The following is a 22620-nucleotide window of genomic DNA, read 5'->3' on the forward strand; positions in this document are numbered from 1 at the left end:
AATAAATTACATTATCTACTATAATCAAGTGGTTTAGAATGTCATTTGTATTGAGTCTTCCGCTGAATAAACTAGGACTTGTGAAAACAATATAACCGGCAGGGGCAATGCGTGGGGGATCCACGGGTGTGTACGTGCACCCCCTGTCCAGCCATGCTCCCCATTTAGCCAGCAGGCAGGGGGTCAGGCGGAAACATCTTTTCCCCGCCTTGCAAGCACCAGCTGGGGAGCGGGGATGCCAGCAAAAGCCGCGGGAGCTCCACAAGCGGCATGGCCACTTTTACAGTGAGTGAAATCAAACCCATCCCCGCCCCCTCCCCCCAGCCAGTGGTACTGGCCACTGGGGGACACTCCCCATCCCAGATCACTGACTGCTGTCGGGGGGGCACATGTCCCTGCCCCCCGACTCAAGAGGCACCAGACACCCATGATTACCAGCCAATGTTCAGCTATTTTTATCACATCATGCCAGGTATTGGCATAATCCTGAACTCTAGCTAAAGCACCTGATTCTTCTATCAATTACACCAGTCTTTGAAATCAATAGATTTATATTGTCACAACACCAGCATAAGAGGGAAATCAAACGTTCTCTATTTATTAAAGACACAGTAATAAGACTGATTTCTTTAGGGTTGTTGGTTGTAGCCATGTTGATCTAAGAATTCCTCAAGAACTGCACCAAATTAGTGCTATACCTAAGATACACAGCTGATATCTTCATCATTTGGACCAAAAACCTGCAGTCTCTGATTGATTTCTATCACAAATTCAATAATCATCACCTCTCCATCACACTACCTCTCGAATACTCCAGCACCAACATTTCCTTTTTTAGACACCATGGTCTATCCAGAATGGTAAAATACAAACCACCATATACAAGAAACCCAAGGACCAACATACATATCTACACAAAACCACCAATCACCTAAACACACCAAGAAAGCCGTAATACACAAGCAAGTCCTCTGATACCACCAAATTTGCACTGAGGAGACTACCCACAATCGTCACCATGCAAATCTCAAAAGGGCCTTTCACCTGACAAGGACACTCCTCCAGAGATAGATCACACTTTTGAAAGAGCCACCTGGATACCACATAAAGAACTGCTGCAGTACAAAAAAGAAAATCCCCACAAATCACGCACCATTAGTTATGACATACCATCCCTCCCTGGAACCTACACGGAAAATCCTCAAACAACTGCAACCCATAATAGAAGAAGACCCTACTCTTAAAGAGATCTTTCCAGAACCATGCATCCTAGCCTTTAAACAAGCAATGAATCTCATCACCAGAAGCAACTTCCTATGGCCCAAAGCACACTGAACAGATCCAGAAAATGCCAGGACAAGAAATGAAAAACCTGCCAACATTTCTCCACCACTCCCACAATCACTACAGCCCACAACAGAACCATCACCATTCCTGGATCTTACACCTGCATCTCCAGTAATGTAATATATCTCATTCACTGCACTAAACGCCCCGCTGAAAGATATACAGGAGCGACCAAACAACTGCATACCAGAATGAATGGACACCGGAAATCTATCAAAGACAAGAATACCCTATTACCTGTGGGGGCACACTTCTCACAGAAAACATTCTCTCTCCAGTCTCTCAGTTCTAATCCTCAAAGGCAATTTACAAAACACCTGTCACAAATGAACCTACAAATTTCACTTCATCAACCTACCAAATACAAAAAAAATCATGAACTAAATTTAGACACTGGATTTATGGCACCTTATTAGAGATGCACCAGTACATTGGTCCATATCGTATAGGCACCGATAAAAAGGAAAAATCGACATTATCGCAAACTGGCTTTTTTGGCTGTTGTGGCCGATAATGTTGCCAATAAATGCCACGTCCATGCACGTGGGATGGAATTTCTAGCAGCTCACCGGAAGGGTATGGGGGCAGGGCTCTCACCACTCTGCACACCCCCAGGGGAGGGATGAAGGGCACATGCATGGGGCAAGGGCAGGCTGCCGCTGCAAGCTGGTACTGGGGGTGACTCCAAGCTCTTCCTGGTGGGGAGGGGGGGCAGGTCTGCACTCAAGGCAGATAAAGGAAATATAAGGACCTGAATATTCAAAACAAAGCAGAATTGCAAGGTTTAGAATTTGTAGTCCTTGGCAGTACCCCTTTAAAAGAAGTCATTAAAACAAGACAGTGCAAAGTAGGCTTATGAATCTTTTAGTACCTGCCAGTGCCAACATCCCACACTGCAACTGTATAGTCAAAGGAGCCAGTGATTATCCTATCTCCTGTGGTATTAAAGGACAATGCAAGAATTTCTGCTGAGTGCCCCTAAAAATATTTACAAAAGGTTATTCAGGATATACATTAAACTTTTGCATGAATCTCATCCAGTAAATAACTTGTGTAGTAGCATTACAAAGAATAACAAAGAATACTAGACTTTATTTATACACACTTATATATTGCCATTTCTATTATACCATATAACCCTTTGCTATGACAATCTACTGTATTTATTAGTGTCTTGTAACTTTGTCTTTACCACAGCCTGTTAGATCTTACTGCCTATATTACAAAGGCATTTAATAATTAGCATGTGTCACCTAAGCATACTGCAAACAATTCTGTGATGACAGGAAGAATAAATTTTAACTGTGATCTGATAGGTCTTTTCTACATCTAGTTCACATGTAATAGCATTTGCTAACCACAGTATAATCAGATGATTTAATTACAATGAACTAAGGGTTGGATTGTCAGTAGCCATAGCAAGCCAGCATGAGAGAAAGCATGCAAGTATGTGCAGACACAAAACAACTGAAATGGTCCAAAACGTTAGTGATTGGGAACAAGTTCACAATTGCTGTGGAACAGGCTGCAGGCACATGTAACAACTGAACTGTTCCCAAATGTCACTGATTAAGAGCTGGTCTACAATTGTGTGAAAGGCTGCGGCTCCCAGGGGGTGGGAGCAAGCAGCAGTCCAGGACCACTCGCAGGGAGTGAGTGTGCGTGGGGTGCAGGGTAAGTGGGACAGAGGCCGGGAATGCTTGTAACCATGCTTTGCAGGTCCCAGGAAGGGGGTGGCAAGGTTGACCTGTGGCTGGGTTGTTTTTACTTTTCTGCTTTATCTTGTCAAACATGAGTTCAATAAACTTCAATAGCCTGCAACAGACCAAAGACTTCAGTGTGCCTAGCTGACTTGGGGATGGAAGGGGATAGGGGAGGAGTGAGGTATGCGTTATGGTTCCCAGGGCTGCCTGGAGGAGCATGATGAGTGAATGGCTGCAACTGGTTGTTAAAAAGATGTTAGCTTTTACTGAACAAGTGAAAGGAAGCTCATTGATAAAAGGTGCCAAAAAAAGGGGAAAAAAAGGGGGCAGGAATGTTCTGGCCACGTACTAGAGCAACTAGTTGCAGCAGTAAAGGGGAAAGGGTGATGCAGTGTGAAGGACTGTGCAGACTGGTATCACAGAACACTTAGTGTCCATGCATAACGTTGAACCAGTTCATAGTATACCAGCTCAAAACAGTATTTAATAGTTCAGGTACATTTCTGAACCACTCCAGGGGGGCTTTAAACAACTTTAACAAACTTGTATGTCTGTCTGCTCCAGGTTTAAACTGCATTTAAACTGTTCAAAGTGTTTTGTGAGTCCATGCAGTTTCCTGCATGTCCCCTGCTTATCTTAAACATAGGCCAAAGACATCCACATTTTCTAAAGCCCCACCTTTCCCAGGCATGCTTTTCTTCAAATAATATGGGAAAGTGAGAAGGTGGTATTGCCTTCCCTGTTCTACAGGTCAGACACTTGAAAAAGGATAACTATGCACTTATATTTAGAATTTATGCGAGGGACTTGAATATACTTATAAGTTTAGGCAGAAGTATTTGAACAGCAAGATTTTAGTAAGTCAAACACAGGCAAGAGAAATCACAGCTTAGACAAACTTAGTAGGCTCAGTACCCTACACACATTCTGAAAAAGATGAACTGTAGTCTCGAACATTAAAATTTTTGAAGTTACTTTACATTATCTCTCAGAATAATTACAGTGCAGTATTCATAATGATAAGACCATGTTAATGACAGAAGTCAGGCATTCTGGCCTAGGACAGTAATTACACTGAATTGTGACAATCTGACATTTGATGGAACAGGCTTTTATGGTTTTTAATAAAAAAGCATAGCTTTCTTACTCCTTTTGTATTTTCTTAATCCACTTTTTAGCTACAGTAATTAAGGGACTCAGATGGTAATAAATTATATGCCTAAAAGTACTAAGAGAGATAATTAAGTACTTCTGCCCCTTCTATCTCAATTAGTAACTTTAAAAAAAAAAGCAACCACCTTCAGAACTATAAAGAATGCAAGCATACATTTAAAGTGACCACTTCCTCTCCATTCTGTATATCCCATAGTTTGGCTGTGGCATCCATGCTTCCAGTTGCTACCAGAGTGCTCTGAAGATTAAATGATAAACACACCTGTAACAAAAAACACATGGAAGAGGGAAGTGGTAGAAGAAAAAATATGCAATTAAAAAAAATTAAGTGGGTTGAAATTACTATTTCAAAATACGGCAATACTACAGCTTACCAGTCTGTGACCTATAAACACAGCAATGGTACTTTAAAACTGTGATCACAACTGGAGCATCCTTCTGAGATTTTATTAGAGAAGAAACAAATCTTTATCAAAGCTCTGGGTGATAAATCAGTGGACTGACCTAACTGGTTCTTTTATAAATGACTTTGTGTTGAAAAAGTTTATAAGAACATATTTGAGCCTAAATTCAAATTAGACTTTTCAGATATAGCTGCATTTTATATTGTCGAATAACAAAAATGAAGCAAAGTCCCCAACTCTTCTCTCTCACTGAAAACTGATATAATCAACATCTAGTCCTCAGTAATTATTCAGTATGGTAGTTCTATCCCATACCGTATTTACTCAAATATAAGTGGAGGTTTTCCCCGCCCCCCCAAAGAAATCTTCGTTTACAATTGCATGTAAGGAAACCTTATTAAATACACTGTCTATCATTAAACTGCTGCCAAAACTAGCAGGTGCTCAGTAATGGAAACCTACTATGAAGCTGATTAAAATACAGCCAACACTGAGCATGACTATAAAACACACAGCCCATCATGGGCGACTGTATCGATGGGAACCTTTTATTTTTGATGTGGCCCTTAAAAAACAAACAAAAACAACTGGCAGTTGCTCCCCAAGGAAGGAATGAGCACTGGGTCTGCAATAACAGGTCAGCACCCAGAGAGACCAAGGCAACCTCCAACATCCTCCCCACAGGTGTCAAAAATGCTCATGGGAACCTTTTTTTTTTGTTTTAGCTTTTAAACAGAAAATAGGTGAATGTTCCCTCCACAGGGAATGGCACTGGGCCTGGAGGTACTGCAATATCAGGCAGGCACTGAGAAGGCCAGAAGCAGCCCTTTCCCCTTGGTGCCAAAAATGCTACATTTGATATCAGCCAAAAAGGCTGAGATGCTGATGGGAACCCTTTTTTCCCCTTGTTTTATCAAGACTTCACATCACAGAAACAACTACGTATCATAAACATACAACTGTATTAAGCCCTTAAACAACATACATCAACTTCTCACAAAAAAAAAACCCTTACAGAAATCTTTTTCTTCATACAGAGCCCCATGAAAAACTGGTACACTTCAGTAACCACCTGAAATTCTCCACCACTATCAGTCCTCTCCCTTTGTTTAATAAAACAAGTGTGTCCATCCTTTTCCCTCCACTTCTCTGCCTCTTCCTCTCTATCTCTTCTTTGTCCTGATTAATGTAGTGTTTCAATACATGCAACCGCAACTTCAGGCACTCTTTCAGTGAAAGCCTACCCCTTGAACACCCAGAGGTTTTGTATGTTCCATAAACTAGTTTTAACCATGTTAATAAAGTCCTTAATGACATTTCCTCTGGTCCCTCAGGTATGTCCATATAGTACCACCTCCCACACTAATAACAGGTTTATTTTGGAGACACTCAGAAAGCGGTAGACCCTTTCCCACATGGACTCTTCAAAGTGGTCTGATATACTCCCCATTTCCTCAAAATTGCAGCCATGTGAAATTGGGTCATACGCACTGCTTGCCCCTCTGCCTCCATTATGGCCTCGCATATCATGCTTACATATTTCATATAGACGAACAGTCCCAAGTCCTGCAGCCCCCACCTCCTCATCTCTCTTGCTCTGTACAAACCTCTCATTTGGCATTCCATAAGAACACACATATTTCCCTCTGTACTTTTGCTATCTACTACCAAGTTGGTGGGAATACAATTCCCGTATATAGAATGATTGGCAGTAGCAGAGCCTTAAATGCCACAACTTTTCCAACACAGAGCAGTGTCTTTCCAGACCATAACCAAAACATTTCCCGTAGCTTGGCTTTCACCTTTTCCCATTCAGTATTACCTTGTCCTTTGGTGTCTAACAGGATCCCTAGTATGCAATTTCTCTCTCTCTTATTACTTCTCCAAGTCCCTCCCCCCTTCTTCCCACTCTGCTTTAAGCTCTCTTTCTGCTGCCTTTCCTCTGGCAAAAACAGTTGGGACCACTCATTTTCTCCCACGCAGGGTGCTTACGTTAAGAATATTTTCTCTCTCATCTTTCTTTTAAACCAGGTGTCTAATTCTTGCCTTGTTTCTTCTACCTCTTCTCATACCCGTCTTCCTTCTGTGGCTGCCATTAGCAGCTCCTGCATTTTTCTTTGCAGCTCTCTTAGTTCTGTCATTCTTTTCCCAGCACATCCTTCAGCCTTCCTTTCCGAAGAATTCTCCTACCCTCTTTACCTTCTTCCACCATTCTCTGATACTCCTGAAATATTTCTTCAAGTGTTCACCACCCCATATACTGTCTCATGTATGCTTAACATCTCTTCTTCTTGTAACAGCCACATATTTAACTTCCATAGTCCCTTCCCTGTCATGGGTCTCTTACCAAGACTCATTTGCACCTTCAGCATACTGAAAGCCATATGCATGGGGTTTTTTCAGCCTTTATTCCTTTTCTTTTGAAATAAACACAAGTCAATTCTTGATTCTTTCCACTGGAGTCTGTCCTAGTGAAAACTTTCTCCCCTGCCTATGCATCTCTTAGCAAGTCTTATTACATTTGTAAACTGTCTGGATGAGCTATCTAAAACTCCATTTCCTCCTTCCCCTGTTTTGACACCCACTTCAATTATACAATTGAAATCTCCTGCTATTATGGATGGTCCTCCTCCAACCATGTAAACTGCTAGCTTTCTAAGCAGCATATTCCTTCCCTCCCTCTCCAGTGATGCATATACATTGAAAAATTCTGATTCTATTCCAACTGATAGTTCCATTTGTTGCAATCTGCCACCGATGACATCATCTACCTGCTCTCGGTTTTTGAAAAATATTGCTATCCCTGCTGTTCTGTTTTCATTTGTCCCTGACCACCAAGATAGATCCCCATCTCCACCTTTTCTCAAAGCATTTATAATCCCTCTCCCCTGATATACCACATCATTGTAGGCAGATTATGTCTCCCCTTACTTGGCTCAATACTGGTTTTATCTGTTCCAATCTTTTCCTTGTTAAATTACTCCTGATGTTAAGCAAAACTATTGTTAATGCCATTTATGCTTGTTTTCAAATGAGTGTGCCTGTCCCTCTAAGGTTTGTCCCTGCTTGCTTTGAGCTGAGTGTACCTGTCCCTTAAAGTCTGTCTGCACTACTGCTTGGGTTGGTCGACTCGTCCCCCTTCCTCACACACCTTCCTGTAGCCTTTTCAAGCTGCCGAATCACTTTCCCATTTAGGAAGGCATGCATATTCCCACCTCCCTGCTTCTTTCTGCCTTATGATCTCTGCTCCAGGCTGGATTTCAGAGGCACTGGAGACAGGAAACTGCTTTCCAGCTCTTCCTCCAACTCACTTCTGTCATTATCAGGTTTCTTCTTACTGGTCTTCCGCCCTGCATTTTCTTTCTTTTCCTGGCCTTTCTGGTTCTCTCTCTTGTTCCATCTGCACTTTTGTTGTCTGTAGGGTGTCTTCCTTCTTCCCCACCACCACCTACATGTCTAAGCTGTTTGCTGTACCCGCCTTCCCTTCCATTCTATCTCCTCCTCCACTGCCTCAAAACACAAAAATTTTGCCCCCCTCCTCTGTTTCACTCTCCTGCAGGATTTCTTCCAAAATTTCTAAGTCAGTGTCCAACCTCTCCTCCTCCAGGTTTTGCTGTTCCCCAGGGGGTCTGACTATGTTTTCAAAGGCTTTGGGACACCTACAATACAAGTGTACCTCTCCCTTACAAATACTGTATGTTAGGGACTCCTGGCACTCTGCTGCTTTATGCCCCATCCCCTCGCATGTTTAGCACACCATTAGGAGACAGTGTGCAGACAGGTGCCTCACCTTTCTGCATTTGCTGCACTGTTCCAGTTGCCTGCATTACATTATAAACCTGGTTTGCCCCAATCTTGATCACCGATAGGAGATGCAGTACTCCACCTGGGATCCACTTGCTCGTTTGTAACACTATTCATGCCCTTCAAGACCCCATCTAGATACCATATTGGTCCCATACTTTCTCTATCAACATTACCCTTTGGAAGTACTTTGGAAGTTTCCATCCATCTTTCTGTCTTTCGTCTCTAGTAAATGTGTGTATATTCAAACTATAATCACTCTCTCTCTTCACTTTTCCCCTGCTATGAACTTTATCCCTCCTAATTCCTCTCTCTCGCATTTCTCTGCATACTTCTTCCAAAAATTCTCATACCCTTCTCCATCCCATTAAGTCAGTTCCCAAGTCTTTTGATTTGAAAAAGCAATCAGGTGGGTGAGATGCTCCAATTGCACCTCCAAAATCTCAAACAGAACCTTTTCCAGGAAATAATATTCATTTCATTATCGATCCCATCTGCCTCGTTTCCAGTTAAAGTTGTCTTTATCTGCAGCCTCTACTCCTCTTGGTCCCACTTCCATGTTTTCCCACCATGCTAACCCTAGTGGGCTGGCCTGCCATTGTATTCCTGCTGCCCCCCGCACTTCTTGCCTGATGTACCTTTTCCTGCAGCTGCCACTGTCTCCCACGCTCCTCTGCTCCTGTCTTCCTTCTAGCATCATTACACTCACCATTACTGCCTCCACTGTTGTTCTCACTACCATTTTCTTTCTTCCTTTCTTCTCCACCATCATCCACTCTTCATCTATCTCCAGATCTTCATTTCCGCTCTTCAGCTCTTTTACCACCCCATGTTTACTTGCCACCACTGCCACTGTTTTGAGCTTTGGGTTTCTCTCTTCTATTCCTTACACCAAAATACTCTATCAATCCCTTTCTCTGCCTTTAAGGCAGGGGTAGGCAAAATATAGCTTGCAGGCTGAATCCGGCTTGCCAAATGATTATATCTGGCCCCCAGGTCAATAGCCACAAAGTCATGGGATCTGCCCTGCAGGGAGCCAGTGGCTCCAGCTGCTGCATCGTGCCAGGTGGGTGGGTATGTCCTGGCCCCATTTGCAGCTTATACCAGCTTCTGCCCCATGTGCCAGAAGCAGTGCCAGGTACACGTCAGCATGAGCCATGGACACTTCCAGCAAAAAAATTCTCACTGGGGATCAGGGTGACTGTCCGAGATCACAGCTGACATGCTGGTGCAGCAGTTTCACCTGTGGACCAGGGCAGATGCTCTGATCCTCAGCGGGAACCTGCCAACTGCATCCACAGCTGATGCTGACATCCACCCAGCACTGCTTCCGATGCATGGGCTAGGAGCTGGTGTAAACTGATACATGCTATAGGTGGGAAGGGAGGTGGGAGGGAGGGAGGGAGAGACAGAGAAAGATGGTCCTGTCCACACTCTGCCCATGATGAGTGGCAGCGACTGGTGCTGGGTGCCAGAAAAAAGCAGGACCTGGCGGTGGGTGCACTCGCTGCTGCTGGGGCCCTTCTGGCTACAGCCACTCAGACCCCACGCTGGGGCTATCCTGCAGCTCCTCCCCATCGCCACCCCATGAGCCTGGGGTGGCCCAGAGGTGGCACTGGTGGTAGCAGGAAGAAGCCTCAGGGCAGCCCTGGCAAAGGCTCCAGTTGGCCACAGCCAGAAGGGCCCCAGCAGCGGCAAATGTACCCGCTGCCAGGTCCCACTTTTTCCAAACACCCAGCACCAGCCACTGCCACTCATCTAGGCAGGGGGTGGGCAGGAGGACCTCTCTGTCTCCCCACCCACCCCTGCCCCAAAACCATCCTGCACCTACAGGACATCTCTGCAACTCACACTAGCTCCTGGCCCATGTGCCAGAAGCAGCGCCAGGCAGGTGCTGGCATCAACTGTGGACACAGTCAGTAGGTTCCCACTGGGGTAGAAGGGCAGCCTGAAGGCAGTGCTGGTGAGGGACCCAGCTGAGCTACTCCTGCTGAAGCTGCTGCCTGTGCCAAGCCAGCTCCCCACCCTTGGCCCCATCCCATATAAGGTGGTTTGGTGAACTGTTGCAATGAGAGAATTGCTGATTTTGTCTGTAACAAATTCCACAAAACTCTCTACATGCTCCATGGGCCCAAAATTTGCCCACCCCTGCTTTAAGGCATTAATCAGCTTTCAGAACTGATAGAAGACTATCACAAGGAAAGGTTAGCACAACCCATCTAAATTAGATATATTGTAGTGTCCATTTTGCCCAGTCCCCCTTCAGTGCTGGCTCTGTTTCAGGTCATGGTGAGTTCAATATATTCTGACATCCTCTTCACTCCCATAGCTGAGCTGCACCTGCCTTTCCCATTTTCAGTGATTCCCATTTCTTCACCAGCTTTATATGTCTTGCAAACATCAAACAGGGCCTCAAATAGTTTAACCAGTCTCCCTCTGTTGGCCCCTGTCTCAGCCTAGCACATATGATTAGTGTGGTCTCCTCGTCCGTGAGCAGCAGTTGGACCAAGTTGCCTTGCACCTCATCTACATATAAATTATTGGAGGATTTCCATACTTATGACAAGAACACCCAGTTCCAGTCATGAGTAAGGGGCTAATTAACACATGAATCCTTTGGGGTGGGGGAATCTGGAGTATACACACATACTGAGCAGTGCTAAGGTATGGGGTCACCATGGCTTGAAACACTGTTAACTCTAACCAACCCCCAGATTTATTTCCCCTACTGTACTAGTGTGAAGGGGACAAAAACCAAAGCAAATCTCTAATAATTAGATTCTATTCCTGGAACATTTTAACAAATTTATAAATTTTCCATATGTAGAATCTAACTGTTAGGAGTTCATCTTATAATAAGGGTCATCTTATATTTGAATAAATATAGTAATACAGAACAGCTGGCATCTTTGAAAAAAAGAAAATGCATGCTAAAACCAAGCTGCATTTTCAATTATATATGATGGTAAATTAAAACATCATGTTTCATATTTCATTACTAAACAGAGCTAGACACCACAGACGACAGTTGTTCAAGTGTAGTATATACACACTCTTAGAAACGCAGGCCTGAGTTGGAGAACTAACTTCCGTTTATGCTAGCATAATCTTCTACCAATTTTTTTTCAGGAATAATTCATACAAATATGGGCCTTTTTAAATTAACACTGAAGTCAAAGGAAATTGATCAGACCTTTTGATATCTATTTACCTGATTTGCAAACATAAAACTGCTAGAAGTTAAACTGAGGCCTTTTTTAAAATATCAGGTCCTTCACGGTACCAGAGGGGAAAAACACGAAATACTGCACATGCTCTATACATCAAAAAAAAGCAGCATAGCAACATTTTTCTCAAGCCATTTTTCACCTTTGCTACTTACAAATTAAATGCATGCCCACTGTTTCTAAAATTCTTTTTATTGGAAATTCTATTGAATGATAAATTAAAAATTTTTTTAAACTAAAATATTATCTCAGTAGAAAAAAGCAAGTGTTTCAATAGATCCACACTAATTTTTAACTGAAACTCCCTGAAGAGGAAACAAGGCACCCTAATTATTAAACCACGCTGTTTTCTTGCATTGCTGATGCTTCTGAATTTTCTGTATACCACATTCAATGTTTTCAGTGCAGTTTTACATTAGAACTTAAGCTCTCTCCTACAATGACAACAAGTCTTCCCACCCCATGCTCAACACTGGAGTTGGAGCTTCTGCTGCCAATACACTGTATGATAGGGTGGCAGCTCTGGCTCCAGTTGGAGCACATGGAGATGATGACACTAGCTCCAGGTATAGCATGGAGTGTGGGACAGTGGCAGCAGGGCCATGGCAGTGGCAATGGGCAAGGCAACTGAAGGGCAATTTGAACTGTAACAACCGTTCTGTCGCTAATCACCATGTCCAACAGGGCCCAAAAGCCCTGGATTCTGTGGCAAGCCACTCCCCCCATCATGCTCTGCCAACTTCCTGTAATCCATCAGTGGCCCAGCAGGCCAGATACAGCAGCCCTATGGGCTTGGCCCATGGCCATAAGTTTGACTCCACTGATACAGAAGATGGCAACAAATATGAATGAGAACATATACAGAAGAACATACAGAACAGAAAACATGGATCAGACGATGAACAAGAAAGGAACATTCAGTGAAACAGAGGGAACTAAAAAAAAGAAAAAAAGAAAACACAATTTGAATACAAGATATGAATAGGATGTGGATCTCATTGCCAAAGAATATCCTTAGCACCAAGTTCTACCATATTTACCCAAATCCAAGACAACTTCACATTTAAAATGACCTCTGCAATAATTTGATTCTGTACATGGAAAATTATAAATCTCTTATTCCATGTATACAATCTAATGATCAGAGGGTTGTATCAAACAATTCATCCCCACAACAGGATGAAAGCAGCAGGGATGGGGGGTAAGAGGCCAGGACCCCTTGCTCCTTTCCTACCTGCCCCCTGCTTTTTACCCACCTCCATACCTGCCTTCCTGCCACCTATCTTCCCTTCATGCCCATGCCTCTTGCCCTCTGCCACTCACCTTCTGCCCTTTGCCTCCCCATACCTGTGCCTGGCCCTCCCTGCCACTAGGAGTCTGGGAAAAACCCCTGGGTGACAAATTGTTCTATGTCTTCCTATTATGGGATTGTTTAAACCTTTATTTGGAGCATCTTGTACCAGCCATGGTGGAATCAGGTTGCTGGACTAGATGAACTATAAATATGGTCCAGTGGGGCAATCCCTTTGTCCTTAAGAAAGAGGTGCTCCTTTGCCTCAGATCTCTAGACTGAGAAATAAAGCCCAACATGTGTAAGTAGGTTCTCTTTGGATTCTGTTCTCCTGTGCAGTTAAGGTCAAAAGCAATACAGTCTGAAAAAACTGAAAGGCTGCTTACTAACGGTGCTGAACAGGAAAAGAGTTAGTATTAATTACAAATAACAAGGCGCAATTCTTTAAAAACCAGCAGAGCTTTAGTTCTGAAAACAAAAGTAAAAGACCTGCCACAACAGTGCTTGTTAAAGAGATGCTGTTACAATCTTGATTATATCAATGTCCGAGGGAAATATGTATGTAATAATTAGCATCTCTTGGCAGAGGAATTTGGATTACTAAGGCTGGAAAATGAAGGTTACACAATATATGAAGATACAATCGGAGGCAAAGATTTACAATTTTAATTCAGACACTCACTATTTCTGCAGTGTGTCCTCTAAAGGTATGATAACATTTTCCTGTTTCTGCACTCCATAATTTGCAGGTCTTGTCAAATGATCCAGTGGCAATCTTGTCACTAAATGGGAAAACAGTTTATTTGTATTTAAATGAAAAAAAATGTAACCCCCTCACATCCTCCCCCAAAAACTTGCAAAATACCCCCAGTCTTTAATGCAGTACAACATCTCATGAACAATACTAGGAATTAGTAATAAACATTATGCACCAAGTTATGGCTGACCATATCCTGATTTCAAAGAGGACTAATAAGGAGTCCTTTCCCCTCATTCTGCAAAGGCCATGCCTTCCTTGATTCAGTGGTGTTACATGGTCACTCTGTCTCACTTCCATACCATCAGAACAAAATCAATGTAAGGGGCAGCAACTGAAGTAGCTGCTGTTCTGGTTGAGCTCCCTCATTGACCCAGAAACATTTTGCTAGATAACCAGATCCTGAAATGTGCTTTGAGACAAAAGTTTTTTTTAAGGAAAAAGCTACAAGAAAATACTAGAGTCTCACAGCTGTTTTGAAACCTATTTACATTTACAAATTAGAAAAGCTGACTCCAGTTCCTTGGTACGCTGGGACAGCTTTGTGCCAACTCATCAGTACAAAGGTGTCCAAAGCCTAATTTACAGACAATCTAACTAAAAATTGAAAGGGTGTTAACATACGAGAAGATTATTACATATGCCATTTTCTCATATGTAATATCAGAGTTACCTTTAAAGGTCTGATTCTCTTCCTATAGAGAACAAAGGAAAATAATCATGATCTCTCTGAGAGAGAGACTGGGCCTAAAATATCTTCTGCTTAGTAAAAATTTTTCCTGTATCTGTAGCCTTCTTTCACTTTGACATTATAAAATACTTCATAACAAGTGCCATTAAATGCTCTTCTACCATAGCAACGGATATAATATATACCTAAAGATTCATGTTAAACTAGTTATTTTGCATTTGACATAAGCTTTTAATTTTACCCTGCATCAAGATCTTTAACAAGTTCATTCTCTCATTAGATCATGATAGTCTTAGTTGATTACAGACTCAATATGAGGCTGCAGTATGCTACAGGTGCACAAAAGGTATATGTGGTTTTGAAATACTTCTATAGAAGTGGGTACAAGACATTGAAGGTGGGAGTGTCTCTTTACTCAGCACTGGTTGGGCCTCATCTAGAGTGTTGTGTTCAGATTTGGGTTCCATATTTTGAAATGGACACGGAGGCCGCATCCAGATGAGCATGGTCATTTGGTTCCCCAAGGACAAGTAGCAGCAGCACACTTTGTGCCTTGGGATCTCCCAGGGTCAAACCCGCCCCCCTCCATGCTGCAAGGTACCAGTGCGAGGAATGCCTGAATGTGCAGTATGTGGCACTGCATACAGGTGTGCAGCGCCAGACTGCATAGCTGTGCTAGTCTGGACACAGCCAGAAAAGTTAAAAAGAAGGTCCAGAGGCAGGTGAAAAAAAAAATGATAAGCAGCTTAGAAGGCAAGCCATATAAGGAAAGGTTGAAGGAAATAGGCATGTTCAGCTTATGGAAAAGGCACTTCAGAGGGGACATGATAGCAGTCTTCAAATATCTGAAGGGCTTCCATAAAGAAGAGGGAGAACACCCTTTCTCTCCTGCTGCAGAGAGCAGGATGAAGAGCAGTAGCCTGAAGTTGCAGCAGCATAGGTTTATATTGCATATCAGAGTACATTTCAGGATGTGGTTATCTAACAAAATGTTTCTAGGTCAATGAGGGACCTCAACCAGAACAGCAGCTACTTATTTGCTGTCCTTTATGTTGATTTTGTTCTGATGGTTGGTATGGAAGTGAGACAGTGACTGTGTAACACCACTGAGGCAAGGAAGGCCTGGTCCTTGCAGAAGGAGGATATCAGGAAAATCTCTCTCACTAGGAGGGTGGTGAAGCACTGGAACAAGTTACCTAGAGAGGTGATGGAATCGCCATCCTTGGAGGTTTTTAAGGCCTGGCTTGACAAAGCCCTAGCTAGAATGATCTATTCGGGGATTCATAGATATTAGGGCTGGAAGGGACCTCGGAAGACCTTCGAGTCCAACGCCCCACCTGAATGCAAGAAGTCAGCTGGGGTCATAGGATCCCAGCAAGATAAGCATCCAATTTTTTCTTGAAGGTGTTCTAAGTAGGTGCTTGAACCACCTCCGATGGCAGGTTATTCCAGACCTTGGGGGCTCAAACAGTAAACAAATTCTTCTTTATGTCCTGCCTGAAATGGTCTTGCAGTAGTTTATAACCGTTCGACTTCATCCCTTGGGGCGCGCTGGTGAACAAACGTTCCTCCACATACTGGTGGTCACCCCTGATAAACCTATAGGTGGCCATCAGGTCACCCCTGAGCCTGGGCTTTTCCAGGCTAAAGAGCCCCATGGCTCTCAGCCTGTTGTCGTAAGGTCTGTTTTCCTGACCTCTGATCATGCGTGTGGCTCTTCTCTGGACTCTCTCAAGCTTCTCCACATCCTTTTTGAATTGTGGGGCCCAAAACTGGACGGTCCTGCTTTGATCAGGGGATTGAACTAGATGACTGCCTAAGGTCCCTTCCAACCCTAATTGTCTATGATATAGTATCTGATCAGAATTCTGTAACAATTTTCACACTAAATATCTAAATATTTAAGTTAATTAATAATTTATAAATGTCAATTTATAAAGTCAAGCTGAAAACAAGTTTGACCACTTATTTTATACAACAAATATACTTTGTCTTCCTGTGGCGACTGGCCAGTTTAAGTCTTCTGGTTCAGTTTGTCACAAAGAATCTATTTTACTTTAAAGTTCTGATGATGGCTCTGTAACACAGCACAACTGGTAATAATAAGGTGCCTCAGACATTTTGAAGACATCTTTACCCATAGGGATTATTGAAAGCTATTGCATAGACAACATTTTTGTGTCCCTCCAATGTACGTAGTTCTTCTCCTGATGCAGTGTCCCATAATTTGCATGTTCTGTCATAGCTTCCAGTGATAAAGCTAAAATGAAAAAAGACAAAGTGAATTCCTGAACACTACAAACTTCTGAAATAAATTTCAGTTGGCTTTGTATTGGATCCTAAACCTATTTTCCCTTTCATGTTATCCTCATAAATACTGATTACGGCAATTATCATACATTAAGCAATTTTCAAAAATATAATAAATATTGCATTCTTGAAAAGATAATACTAGTGTTGAATTCATCCTATTTGCCAATGAAAAGCTAACCTTACTTTTTAAAGAAAATAATGAAAGAAAAGTTACAGCTTAAGGAAGCAATAGTTAGCTATAGCAGAAATCCACTTATACTAGAATTGCTACTTTCTCTATGCTGATCCTGTTGGTATGCAGCTATTGTCAGCAACTCTGAAAAGAAAGAGTACCATCTATTAATCTTACCCACAAGTTTGGCAGTCCCCATTACTTTTTTCATAAGAGGTCTAAAGAGCTGATTTCACACTCAAAGCCTTCTTACATATAATATTGAAGACCTCAGTTTCCAAGCTAGATCTGAGCATAAAATCCACTTACAATTTTATTTATACATAAAAATATTTTTCTATTAGTCATTACATATTTTAAATTAGAAACAAAACTTACCAAGAACCAGATTTGTTAAATGCTACATTTGTCAGTGGTAATATATGTGCCCTAAGAACCTGAAATATAGGAAAAACAAGATTTGGTGAATTTTCAAAGAAAAAAAATCAAATTACTATGATTTTTTAAATTAACCTAACCTCAATATTTTCTTCCAATTTGAGTCAGACCAGCTCAGTAGGTGTTACAGTAGCATATTAACCCCTAGGTAGCAGAAAGCACATCAAAGCAATTACCACTGAAGAATCCATATAAAGAAAATATTTGTGTTCACGTGGATTGACAGCTGTGCAGCTATGCCGCTAAGTGGCCACCAAGGCTATGGTCAGAAGATGTATTCAGTTTATATGAGAACTGACTAGACTATCTTTTCCGCATATTTCAGCATGCTGCCTTCTCTAAGAAGAGAAAAGCAACCACAGGTCAAAGCTGCAGAGTGTGGAAATTAATGAGGTCTTATGGATCATAACTGAGGACTTTATTGGAATATATATGGCCCAGACTGCTATTCTTTGATATTTGCTGTTGGATTATACATTGTGGGCCATGAGATAAAATAGTGGAAGATTTCAAATAAGTGTAAGATGCTGTTTTTAAAAATGGGGAGAAAGGCAGACCAAGTCACAATTCCACACCTAGAGAGTCATCTCATTGAGTGCCTATGTATGTGCAGAGAGGCTGCTCTCTGCACCACAGCAGGTTTAATTAATCAAGTCTGCTGGAGCGTGGCAATTACTGTACTTCAGTAAACTCTAGCATCACATGTATCAGCGTCCCTCTTTTGATCAGCTTTAGTTAAAGCACCCCCACCCACCATTTTCCAGCACGGGAACTCTGATACACATGACGCTCCACCCCTTTCTAGAACACATGTATAAACACCCATTAAATCTAATCATCTATTAATCTGGTATACTTGAATAGAATCAAAAAGCAAATTAATGTCAGAACAGAAAACCATCAGGATAAAACTCAAAAAGATTTCAGACATAACCACTTCCTGCATCATTTAGATTATAGAAGCCAATATATTTTTCTAGCATAAGCTATAAGAATTTTGGGCCAAAGAACATTTATTTTTATACTTTCTGTTAATTGTCAGGGACATCAAAAGTGAAGGCTTATTTAAAATAAGTATTAATACTGATAAACAAAAGTCACTCTGCTGCCACATATAAGAATAAATTACATTGCCAACAAGTTTCTACATTTCTTTGCCTAGTCTTAAAACTGGTTCGTGTTTAAATAAAATTTATTTCTCACAAACCAGCTTCATACTGATCTTGTTATTCAGTCACAACATAACCTTATTTGTTAAATGACAGCATTTGGTGACAATGACACAACGATGATGTCATTACTTCAGTAATGAAGCATTATATTTTTTATATGTGGAACTTTAAGAATGAAAAAAATGGATGATGAACAATGCTTCTTAATCTCTGGCATATACCCAGAGCATTTAGCTTTGAGTTGCTCTCTCTGGTCCCCTACCTAGCTAACCACTTGTTTAATGAGGGAAATAAGCAGGACTCATGGATCTTAAAGGAAGATGAGGTGATGAAATAGAGGAAAAGTGATGATGAATAGCTGAAGGGGAAAAAGAAAAGGCAAAAAAAAGTTAGACACACACACACACATTTCCTTCAGGGATAGCAGGATAAGCTGTCTTTGAAGGTTCTGCAATGGGAATGGACGATAAAGATGGAGAAATAAAAAAAAATGCATTTTGCTTTCTTTAAAACACTCTGAATATACAAATATAGGCTTATTAGTATAAATGATTATGGAAATATATGGAGATTTGATCTCCAGCTTTTTAGGGTTCTCTCCAGGCTGCTCTTATACTGAGAAATAACCCCCTCTTGGGGGTATAAATGTATCTGGCAATTAACAGCAAAGTAAAGAAAGTTAGACGGATTTACACTGAAGCATGGACCAGAACGTTTTCCCTGTTAGCTCTTCTTTGTTGAGAGGACACGCTGCAGCTGAGCCATTTATAGAATCCCCTCTGATGACAATGAGAGATGTCTTTGCAAAATAGCCATAGAATCAAACTCTATTACAATGTCGGAAAATATACATAATCCATGTAGTAACAGAAGTTATAAATTATAGATGCTCCGGAACGGGAGACTGAGGGAGTTAAGCACTGGGAGATGGTCCCCCAAAGAGCAGCTAGTTAGGAGTCAGAGTCAGACATAGGGGCTGCAAGGGTTGGTTACTGCAGAATAAAATCTGTTGTTTGTTTTACGCATTCATGTATGTCTGTTCATTTATCGAATGCAGTGATCACAACAATTAGTACTGAAATTTAGGCAACACTAGTTCATAAGATTAAATTGCTAGAACAGTATATAACATGCTATTACCATATAACAACCTCCAGCTCCTAAAAAAGTGGGTGTAATAACTGTTTGCCTAACACAAACAACAAAGAAAACAGGTTTATACCACTGCCTCCACCTCCAGGATCAAATTTAAGCTTGACCTCCTTCCATGATGTAAAACTCCAGCTTCCAAAACAGTGCAAACAAGTACAAGTACTCCTTTGACACTTTTGGCTTTTTTACAACAATGTAACAGCAGCTGCTGACAGCTCTGTAGTATTTATGTGTGCTATCTGAGGCTGAAAGATAAAACTGAGTGTCTTCACTGTCATAATTAACATATCTTCAGTTCCTTTTGACAAACAGAAAACATGCCAAAACCAGTCAAATTAGCCTGGATCTTGTACTGCTAAATAAGATAAATCAACTGCTATACTACCCCTAACACAGTCTAAATACATTTTTCCTGTTGAAATACGTGTATATGATGGCCTGTAAATATCTGATATGTCAACAAAGAACAATTGTAAATGACAAGTGTGGTTATAATTATCACCACACAGACAATATGCCTGGAGGTACAACATTATTTTTTATCTAGATGATTCTATTATTGCATGAGGCTACATTTCCAAAGAGTTAGAGAAAGAGACCCTGTCACTGCCAGTAGGATTGGTCATATGTACTAAATCCCCAAATAAGTCAAGAAAGCCCACACACCTTCAGGCTGCTGTAAGCTATATATTTTTAATCAACTCTTCTCATAAATCAGTTTTGTAAATGCTGTAAAATTAAAAGTGCATTTCTATAAACCTTTTACCTGAAGATTAAACACTAAAATCACTTGCATGACTGACCAACAATTTCTAGTAGTTACACAGTGCCATCTGCTGATGAAATGCAACAATATACAGTAAAAAATTATTTTGGATAGTAAAATGTAATATTCAATCAAGATTTCAGTGTGATTTATTGCAAGGACACAAGAAAAAAAAATCAATACTGCTGACTTTACAACAAAATACAGATAACATTGGTGCTCTTCTGTAGACTTGGGGATGGGACTTAATGATGCAGGAGAATCCTTTCAGCACTATGTCATTAAGACCGTACAGTGGTAGGGGGCATACAGGGAAGACCCACCTGTGCAGCTTGGGGAGGAGCTTGAGGAACACTCATCTGTGAGGGATTCAATGAAAAAGCCTGACTAAAAAGTTCACTTCGCTGGCAAAGAAGAACTGACAATTGTGCACTGTGGTATTTAGTATAAAAGAAAAAAAATGCTTCCATTAAATGAAGTAGAAAACCGTATGCGTATAAGCCCTTAGATGATTTTCTCTTTGAGACTTTTGATAACAGCAGCTCTGTTACGAACCTCTGAGATTCACTCTCAAAATTATATGTAAACCTTAACCCTGAGGGCTACTCTAATCTGCACCAGTTAACAATGGTCCTCAAAGATCCATATTCCAGATGAGTATATCTATCCTCCCAGGCCTCCTTCTCCAGCCCAACCAAAGCCTTGTACCTCAAGCTGATTGGATAGGGGATTTAGAAGCTTTTGCCCTCCCTTCAAATTGGAAGGATCTCAAGCAAACCAAGTAGGACTAGATTTGGTCCCTATTATGCCACCACAGCAGTTCAAAGGTAATGGAAAAGGCCAAAAGATCTGGCCATGGGAATAAAATTCTGCTCTGTTACTCTAATTAAATCTAACGATGAAAACAGTATAGCCAAGACCAGAAAAAGCATAGAAATTATTCTGAACAAACCTCTTACCTTAAAGAGATAGAATTTGTGATCCTCTTGCTCCCCAAGCTTCTCTTGTAACCTTAGTATTAGATGTACAACCTGCTCTTTACGTGAAGCTGTAATAAGAGGCTCTGCTTTTCGGATTTCTTCCGCTAAGGCAGCAACGTCGGTGCTAAAATGCATAGAAAAAAATCTCCCTCAACCTCTGGCTACAATTAGTTACTTACAGAGAAAGTGAGGAAGAGTCAGATGCTATGCTGCTATTTTATCTCACAATGTTTTAAAGACACTTAAAATATACATTTTATATGTAAATCTACTGGTTTCTCATAACTTTTCCACTTGTAGAAACAAATTATACAAGACCTTTTAAAAAAAAACCTGTAGCTTGCCAGAGATCCTTAATTTTTTTAAAGGTTCCAACAATTAGCTATGAGTGATATGCAGCCAAGACCCACCTGCTACTTTTAAAATGTATTGCAAAATTAATTTTAAATTTAAGCTGATGCCTCTTGATATATAAATTAAGCAACCAATAGCAACTATATGGACAACATTTAAGCTATTTCTGTTTGTGAAAATGAATCGTTTTTACATGTGTTCACATAACTAAAACCTGAAAACCGAAAACTAAAACTGCTGGTAGCCATGTGTCTACCAACAGTCCCACTGAAAAAGGTATAATCTTCTGTTGGCATACCAATCATGTGATTTCATAGAGAACTTTGTAGCCGAGTTCTCTAAATTGATATTCCGGAAGCCCATATGAATTTACTGTCTTTTCAACACATGTACCAGCTTTGCTGACATAATGAGCCAATTTGCAGTTTCCTGTAAGCAATTGGACTCATTGTAGTCTACCCACAGTATTAAGGAAAGCTCTCAAGGTTCAGTCAATCAGCCTTATGTTTAAGATTCAAGTGAAAATTAGGGCTGTACAGCCCACCCCACTCAATTCACGTTCTACTGCAGACGCATTTCCACACCAATATCAGCATCATAGTCGTCTTATTCTTGATGGCTTCTAAGTCTAAAAAGGTCCACAGATTTTAGAGACCTCCATAACTGGTGCTATGGCATATTTAATCTTTCTTTATATCCCTTTCTGCCAGAACCAGTTGATTTCAGTTAATTTCACTGATTGCTCTTATCAGCAATGTTAGAGGGCTCTCAGCTCTCATTCCTCATCATTTTTCATGCTTGGAGGCCACCATGGTTTGGCAATGATCTGAAACAGCTGAAGCATTTGGAATGCAGATGGGAGAAGAGATGGCTGGA

The 22620-nt window shown here is 41.2% G+C and overlaps 1 protein-coding gene across 1 annotated transcript in view; it reads right to left on the reverse strand.

Annotated features, from left to right (window-relative positions):
* Window positions 1-22620, reverse strand: part of DAW1 (dynein assembly factor with WD repeats 1) — a 65642-nt gene that overhangs the window by 8570 nt on the left and 34452 nt on the right. Inside the window, exons 4-9 of the mRNA XM_019532558.1 lie at window positions 21370-21514; window positions 17261-17319; window positions 16535-16657; window positions 13632-13731; window positions 4378-4485; window positions 2219-2325 (exon numbers count right to left, since the gene is read on the reverse strand). Of these exons, the coding sequence (XP_019388103.1) occupies window positions 2219-2325; window positions 4378-4485; window positions 13632-13731; window positions 16535-16657; window positions 17261-17319; window positions 21370-21514 (642 nt within the window). The remainder of the gene's footprint in view (window positions 1-2218; window positions 2326-4377; window positions 4486-13631; window positions 13732-16534; window positions 16658-17260; window positions 17320-21369; window positions 21515-22620) is intronic.

The sequence above is a fragment of the Crocodylus porosus genome, unplaced genomic scaffold, assembly GCF_001723895.1.
Source record: "Crocodylus porosus isolate Cpor-Errol unplaced genomic scaffold, CroPor_comp1, whole genome shotgun sequence".
Taxonomy (NCBI): Eukaryota; Metazoa; Chordata; order Crocodylia; family Crocodylidae; genus Crocodylus; species Crocodylus porosus.